Here is an 8478-nt window from a genome sequence, read left to right on the forward strand (position 1 = left end):
GGTACATTCGATGGAAAAAATAAAAATCAAGCAAACATCACAGATCTCTCCGTCTCCACAGGTGACTCACGCCCTTTGTTCACAGCCACTTTGCATGAGCATATTGAACTAGTAAGAGATGACCCACCAACTACACTATGCATGAAAATGTGGTATGGAAAGCCCTTTCTTGGTGTGTCTGTGCCTCATTTCCAGACTTCGTGGTCATCTTCTAATTTGACACAGAGAAGCTACCATTTGTGCTGGGAGCTTGTCACATCAACAAAAGCGTTTAACCCACCTGTGGTTGACACCACACACACTGAATGACCACAGCATGCCTCCTTGAATGCAAAGAGCTCTGCTGGCTCTGTGGTTTACTCAAGGGTCATCCAGGCTGCAAAGAACTGGGTCCTGACCAACTGTTCTGTGCATTTCACTACTGTACAGAGGCTGCGCCTGGCTCCCCGGGGCTTCTTCCTCATTGCCTGACACCAAAAGGGTCACATGGCAAAACGAACTTCCTATCTCTGACAATCCATTCGCAGCCCAGCGCAGAGAAAGAACTTCCACAAGTTACTCCCTCCGTTTAACTGGGCAAGTGTCCGGCCCTCCCGACCGGCCGCCCCACCTTCCCAAACGCATGGAACAACCCTGCGGCAGGTATCACCACCTTAACCCCAACCTGATTCCTCTGTCACAAGGCCAAGCCAGGGCGAAAGATTAACCAGTGGTCTTCGGGTTCACGGACAGGGCCAACCGTGGAGACGGAGCGCCAATTTTTTGTTTGTTTTAAAGGAAATACTTCCTGGCACACATTTAGCGAAGACTCTGAACTCTGTCCATGAAGCCACGTGGTTGGTGCTAATCTAGCTCCATCCACTCACGATCCGCCAGAGCAACCTCTTTCCGAACGGCAGTCCCTGGCGGGGTAATCTACACCATCTCGGTCAAGTCACGCGGGCTCGGGCCGGATCCTGGGGAGTCCAGCTCTGCGTCCTCTCCCGGTAGCAGTCCTGACAGGGTCGTAGGGAACAGGAGGGAAGACAGGCGTTGGGTCCGGCGCTGCCCGGTGCAGCAGCACCAGTATGGGATTCACGTCAGTGGGGGTGCAAACTGGCTCTTGCTGCTCGGGGGCATTTCGAGGGAGCAGGCAGGGAGACGCCTGCCCGTCCAAGAGAGCCGCCTTTGCCACTGGTGGAGTGCGTGGGCACAGCACTTGCGGCGCCCACCTGTAGCCACAGCAAACAAACTTTCCTTCGGAGTCGGCACGATCCGGTCCCTTACGCCACCCCCCGGCCCCAGGCGGCAGCGTCCCGGAGCTCCGAGGGCTCCTCACCTGATCCCCCTAAACCCCCAACCTGGCCTGGTCCAGAGCGCAACCCAGCGCCGCCCGCGCTCCCCAGGCGGGTTTTCCGGGAGAAGGACTGGGGTTACCAGCTGAGGAACAGGAATCTGTGGGGAGAACGGCAGAAGGCTGCTTACTTACTCCCTTCTGCAACTTCAGCTCTCAACTTTGCCAACGACACAGCCGCTGCCCTCCCGCTCCCTCCGCGCCGCGCACCCGGCTCCCTCGGCTTCTCCAACGTAGTCCCCGGGGAGGGGGCTCCCCAAGGCCGGCGGAAGCCGCGCGCACCCGGCGTACTTACAGCCATAACGGGGTCTCTGCAGGGACGGCAACTCCTCGTGGGGCATCCTGCGCGGCTCTGGGGGCCCGCCCGAGGCGCGCCCCCCGCGGCTCCGCTCGCTGGCCAGGCTCACCGGCTCCGCGCCCCTCCGGGGCGCTCGTGTCCGGCCTCTCGCTGCCCTCCCTCGGTCGCCCCGCGATGGGCGGCCCGCTCGCTCGCTGCTCCCCGGTCGCCGCTCGTTGCGGCCGCCGCGCGCTCACACCCCAGCAAAAGTGAACTCTCGTCTCCCTCGCTCCGTCCCGGCCGCCGCCGCGTCCCGGGCAGGTTTCCTTTCTCCTGCAGCCCGGCCCCGTTATTCTCCGCGGTGGGAGCGCGCGCCGCGTCGCAGCGACCCCTACCGCGAGCGGGGCGCAGCGCCCGGGCCGCCTGAGCCCGCCCCTTTACCCGCCCGGGCGGAGGAAGGGGCTGAACGGGGCGCCGGGTCCGGGATCCCCTGCAGCTGGGGCCCGTGCGCCGCTGGCTGCCTGGGGGCTGCGGCCGCCCCGCCTGAATTTTCACTTCTGGAGGGTTCTGAGGGTGGAAGTGAACCCACGCGGGGAAGAGCAAGCAAAACCGCAGAAGATACAGGCTGCGCCGGTCGCCCGGGGTGTTGCTCAGTTACAGAAGAACAAACAGCGCGGTTCTTTGCCCTCTGGGGAGATTGCGCGGTGCTTTTTTTTTTTTCCCCCTCTCTCTCTTTTTTCTTTTTTTCTTTTCTTTCTTTCGAAAGTTGCTTCTGCGACTCTTTGTCTACACAATGCAGGGTTCGCCTTTCGTGACCAGAAACTGAGAGGGTGTGCATGTGTGTTGGGAGAGCGAGATAAACACTACCCAAGCAACCCCTCGAAACGCGAGCGCGAGTCGTCCTCGGCGCCCCTTTGGCGCGCTCCCCTTCCACGCCACGCCCGCGGCGTGCGGAACCGCCGCCCGGCCCAGGTGGGGTCTACACCACAGAAACCTTTTCCCGCTACGCTTGAAAGGAAATTAAGCTGCTCGCGACTCTTTTAAAAGGGGTTTTTCTAATGCGGTCGCCTGGAGCTGTTCTTTTTTTTTTTTTTTTTTTTTTTTTAATCTCTTGGTGCCCCAGAGTGGTAACATCTGGAGGCATGGGGACTGTTCTCTACCTGTGCCCTCTCCTGTCTGTCAAATGCGGGAGGCGTGGATGACCACGTGCTGTCAAAATAACTGAGGTGGAGTTGTGAGATGTTTTAACTGGAGAGAAAGGGCAGAGTGACACTCCTTTGAAGTATGCAAAGATACAGACCTCGGCCGGCTGTTTTCCGTCTCAGATGGGTGATGCAGTCCCTTGAAACTCAAGATTCTTGGGCCCTACCCTCAGAGCTGCCAGTTCAATTGGTGTGGGCTGGGGTCCATGAATTTGCATTTCTGACAAGCAGCGGGAGATGCTGACAGGGCAGATCTGCAGGCTGTGCTTACAGTGGTTCTGGGAGAAAACAGGCACGAGGGATTTCAGCTAGACTCAGGGAAATCTCACTCAGGCCAGCAAGAGGATTCTTTCCCTCTCCTATTTTTTTCTTTTTCTTTTCTTTTCTGGAAACATTAGATTCTCACCTGGCTGCAATGGAATGAATGGGGTTTTTTCTTCCCTAAAGAGCAGGTGCTTCTAATTATAAGAACAATTCAAGGAGGAAAGAGCCACATTTTAAGTAACAGCACCCTGTTAAGTGTTCACCCAGACAGGAACATGTGCAAGGAGAATTTTCTACACTTCGGAACATGCTGAATTAGAGGATAATCTGAACTTGATTCCATCTCTGTGATTTCTTGTATTGACTATGAAGCTCTTACTGGCACCTATCAGTGTTCAGTGTGAGTGGAAGATTTAAGGCTCCCCCAAAAGTGTGTATTCTACCTCTTTAGAGATGAGGGGGAAGTCATAAACTTTTAATGGCCAAGGAAGCTGATAGAATTTGAAAGCGTGCCTTGAGATGGACCCTGAAGAGTGGATCAGAGTTGGATGCACAATGTCTGCTCCAGGAAGGCCCACAAGGACAAAGGCCAGGTGGTGGGGCATGAGGGTAGGTAAGGGGTGGGGAGCGTGGGACCTGGTATCAGATTATGGAGGACACTGAGGTTAGGCTAAGGGGCCTGGATGTTATCACAGGGACATTTGAAAGCCCTTAAAGTTTTGGGTGTGGGAGCTGCATGATGCAAGGGAAAGCAAATCTTGCAACAGGTTATGGACTGGATTAGAGAAGGGACTATGGCAGAGGTAGAAGAGAGGAGAGCTTCAGTGATGTCCACACCAGTAAATGGTAAAGGGGTAATTTTAACACAAATTAAGTTGGTACCATCAACACTTACATGGCTACTGCAGATTGTAATGAGTAAATATCTGTTAAGGATAGAAAGTGAAGGTTAAAGCATAAATAAGTGCTCTGCAAGAAAGTCGTTCTAAATTCAAGTTCTAGCAGATCAGTTCTTCTCTGAAGGCTCTGGGGTGGTTTCAAGCTCCATCACAACTAATGTTTCTATAGAGAACTTAACACTAAGAAGAAACATAAAAGCAAATGGTTCTGATTTATTTATTTATTTATTTAGGCAAGTGCTGGAATTCATCTTTGGGATTTCAGTCTGCATTCACTGGGTAATGGTACTATCTCTCAGATCACTTCTCTGCAGAATCTCAGAAAACAAACTTAGTCACAGACTTCTGGGCTATTTTTTTCTCTTAGGATTTGACATTGGTGAGGGAGTCAAATAAATACAAAGCAATGTGCCAGCGTACTTCGCCATCTGATTGTGCTCACAGGAATATTAAAAAACAAAAACTGAAAACAAAAAAAAAAATCTTTTTTTAATAAAGCAAGAAGGGTTTTTTCTTTAATGTGAAACAAAAGATGACATTGAAAAATTAGACCCAGTGAAACAATTTAAAGCAACATCGCTTTTAAAAGATGGTTTTCTAAGACTTACTCTTGACAAACTGAAATGAGCATGAAGGTGTTTGGAAAAAATGCAACTTTGTCTTTATAACTATAAAAGATTAATTATACTAAAAGCATCAAACAGGATGAAAAAGTACATTTAAGTAAATGTCTTGGCTTGCAACTTTAACATTCCATTCACCTGTGAAATAATTTGGTGATTTTCCAATATCATATTATGGATCATTTTAACATTACCAGAACAGTGAACAATGTGCTTTCATTTCATAGCATCGCCCAAAGAAGTGAAGCATGAAGCAATGACAAGAAAGAAATGATTCAGAGTTTTTTCCAAGTCTTGGGAGCCCTTGAGTTGAGATTTTCTACTCATTCTCCAGCCTGGAAAAGAGAGGCTGAGCGGGAACTGCACTTCTTTGCAACAGAGACTTCTATAGCTAAAAAGTAAATTGTTACAGTCCAACATCAGATTAAAAAAAACAAAACAAATAAATGCAACCATCAGCATTTCAGTTCTCAAAAACGAAAGAATGGGGTCAAATAACTGTAGGATTGATGGCCTCTTAGCATGACTGTATGGACAAGGCTGAGCAGCACAGAGAGGCTATGTAATTCCATGGCTATGGAAGAATATAGTCTAAATTTCAGGCCTCCTGAGAGTCTCCATGCATTGCTTTTTGTACCTTATATATTTTTGTTTATATACATATTCTTTTTCATTCAAGTCCTTTTTCATGCCACTAAAATCTGTATAATTTTGGACCACTTTCAACCATTCTGTTAATGTTAAATCAGTAAGGAATCGTGCCTTCTTTTCTTTAAAGTGAAAGTTCTAAACAAATCAAAGTTTGGAAAGACTGTCTAAACTATAGTTTTAGCAAGTAAATAAAACTACACACAATTCCATTGTCATTTTCCCATTTCACAGTTCAAGAAATTTAGAACTCCAGTGACTCAGAAGATGATTCCCAGGGCAGCCTGGCAGTGAGCAGGAGGAGAAAACAGATTGATTCGAGGAGACCCCTTTCCATGTCTTTCCCTTTTACATGACATTTGTTTTCTCAGCTGCCTTTATCATCTGACATTCCACATAGTGAATTATTTGTTCATTGTTTGTCCCAGAATGTGAGCTTCTTGACAGGTAGAACTTGATCTAATGTTCACTGCTGTGTGCCCAGAACTTGCAGCAATGCCTGGAATGTAGTGGTTGCTCAATTATTTTGATACAATCATGAATTCGCTACATAGTTAGGTGTACGGGGCAATAGACTAGAAACAGTGGTTACTTTCAATCCTGTAGTGATTCTGAAGAAACTGAGACTCGGAGAGCCTCACAGTGGTAACTGGCAGCACTGGGTTTATCTCTGTCTAAACGTTTTCCCCCAGTACAGAAGCCCATCTCCCATTCTTCAGACCAAGAAGTTAACTGTAAATTTCAAGATGCTCACCTTCTACTAAACATGTATCCTTTACCCAGGGGGTTGCTATAGCACCTACAACAAATGCCCCCAAATTATCATCATGTATATGCCATCACAAAGAACTAGAGACTTGGGGTCCAGTTTCTGTCCAGACACTGATTTTGCTCATAATTTTACTGATAATCCCTTGCTGATAATCCATTTACTGATAATTACCTGTTAGTCCTATATGTATTAATTAGATAAGCTCTGAAAGGTGCTTAGCAAAATGATTTTTAGAAATCATTCATGCTTTCCCCTGACTGTAACTTCAAATATGTTTTACCTTAATCTCAGATTGATCTATCTTTGGCAGTAGTTCTTGGTCCTAGCTTTAATTTCTCTGACTCTTATACTCCCTTTCTGGAACACTCTGTCTCAGTTGATTGATGAGAGGCAAACCTAGCTCACTTAAGAGAGCTTGGATATTTTGAAAGAAGCTTCACTCTTTATCAGGGAATGAAAATTAAAACACCCACTAGGCTGACAAAAATTAACCTGTTTGACTAGTATGGAATATTATGAATGCTCATACAGTGTTAGGAGGGATGTCCTCTGAGCAATCATTTAGGGGGATGACTTGGCCATCTCTAGTTAAGGAAAAGATGTACAATTCCTGAAATTCAGTAATTCCACATCTACTAAGATCTTCTAGAGAAACTCCCACATTCAGGTAAATGTGTACAAGGTAATTCATTCCAGGGAAAACTGGAAAGAGCCTAAATGTCTCTAAAGTGGCAGAATGGATAAATACACTGTAATATGTAAAAATATGATAGAATAAGAAAATAGTATGGGATGCCATTTGTGTGCAATTGTGAACATACAAAATAATATCATATCATACATATTGGGATGTTTGTGTATAGCAAAAGTATGAAAAAATGCACAGAAAGAACATACCAATTTCAGTATAGCAATAAACCTCTGACAAACGAGGGGAGGGAAAGGAAGCTGAGGTAGACATAGAACATCAAATTCTGTATCATTTCAATTCCTTTTAAAAAACAGAAACAAGGGGGGTGCCTGGGTGGCTCAGTGGGTTAAAGCCTCTGCCTTCCGCCTGGGTCATGATCCCAGGATCCTGGGATGGAGCCCCACTTTGGGCTCTCTGCTCAGCAGGGAACTTGCTTTTCTCTCTCCCCCCCCCCCGCCTGCCTCTCTGCCTACTTGTGATCTCTATCTCTCAAATAAATAAATAAATATTTAAAAAAAAAAACAAACAGAAACAAATATGGCATTTGTTGTATACAAATGGTATACATGTAAGTATTTGGTATTTATCTCTCTCTCTATGTTTAGAACGCATTTCAAAATATTTTTAAAAAGAAACATGCATTCTGTTAACATAGTCAAAATACATATAACATCTTAGAATTTTGGTTTACCAGCTTTTAAAGTTCAGATTCATTTACTTTTCTTGATTGAGGCAAATCTACATTATTTCAAAACAAAACCTCATTGAGATATTGATAGGGACAATTTGAATATACGAACGTACACATCTTTTTTTTTTTTAATTTTTTTTTTTTTTATTTGACAGAGATCACAAGCAGGCAGATAGGCAGGCAGAGAGAGGGAGAGAAGGAAGCAGGCTCCCCGCAGAGCAGAGAGCCCGACTCGGGACTCGATCCCAGGACCCTGAGATCATGACCTGAGCCGAAGGCAGAGGCTTAACCCGCTGAGCCACTCAGGCGCCCCACATACACATCTTTTTAGCAAGGTGCTTATTATCTGGTGATGAGGTTATAGTTTCCACCCCAAAACTCAGCTGCTCCCTAAGGAACTACTGAGATCCATTTTCTGATAATGGTTTTTCCTTTTGGAGATTGGGTAGTGATTCCTAGTCTCCCCATTAAGGCTCAACAAGGGATAACTATTCACTTCGTGACTAGGGGGAAGGTTGACCGTTAATTGGTCTATTGTTTAAGTAGATATTGCCTCACTTTGTCACAAAGTACTGCTTAGGGGTGCCTGGGAATCAGGTCATGATCCCAGGGTCCTGGTATGGAGCCCCGCATCACATTAGGCTCGCACTTGGCAGCCTGCTTCTCCCTCTCCCACTCCCCCTGCTTGTGTTCCCTCTCTCACTGTGTCTCTCTCTGCCAAATAAATAAATAAAATCTTTAAAAAAAAAAAAAGTACTGCTTAAACATTTTTTTTTTAAGATTTTATTTATTTGACAGAGAGAGAGATCACAAGTAGGCAGAGAGAGGCAGAGAGAGGAAGGGAAGCAGGCTCCCTGCCTCGCAGAGAGCCCGATGTGGGGCTCGATCCTAGGACCCTGGGATCATGACCTGAGCTGAAGGCAGAGGCTTTAACCTACTAAGCCACCCAGGTGCCCCTGTTTAAACATTTTGATGGTGTCTCTTGGTTTTAAACCCTCTCCAATTTACTTTATTGTGCTTTGTGTTGGTAGCTAACCAGCTGCTAAACTCAGTCACTCAGCTTGCTGAGAGTTAACTT

At 46.7% G+C, this 8478-nt stretch overlaps 1 protein-coding gene across 2 annotated transcripts in view; it reads right to left on the reverse strand.

Moving 5' to 3' along the window:
* The window catches only part of IQGAP2 (IQ motif containing GTPase activating protein 2), a 294682-nt gene extending 292664 nt beyond the window's left edge, over positions 1-2018 (reverse strand). For both annotated transcript variants that reach the window (XM_004766845.3, XM_004766846.3), the window contains exon 1: positions 1629-2018. In XM_004766845.3, coding sequence (XP_004766902.1) covers positions 1629-1674 — 46 coding nt within the window. In that variant the 5' untranslated portion in view covers positions 1675-2018. The remainder of the gene's footprint in view (positions 1-1628) is intronic.
* Between the last annotated feature and the right edge of the window lie 6460 nt (positions 2019-8478).

The sequence above is a fragment of the Mustela putorius genome, unplaced genomic scaffold (genome assembly GCF_011764305.1).
Source record: "Mustela putorius furo isolate JIRA1106 unplaced genomic scaffold, ASM1176430v1.1 tig00537350_pilon_pilon_pilon, whole genome shotgun sequence".
Lineage (NCBI taxonomy): Eukaryota > Metazoa > Chordata > Mammalia > Carnivora > Mustelidae > Mustela > Mustela putorius.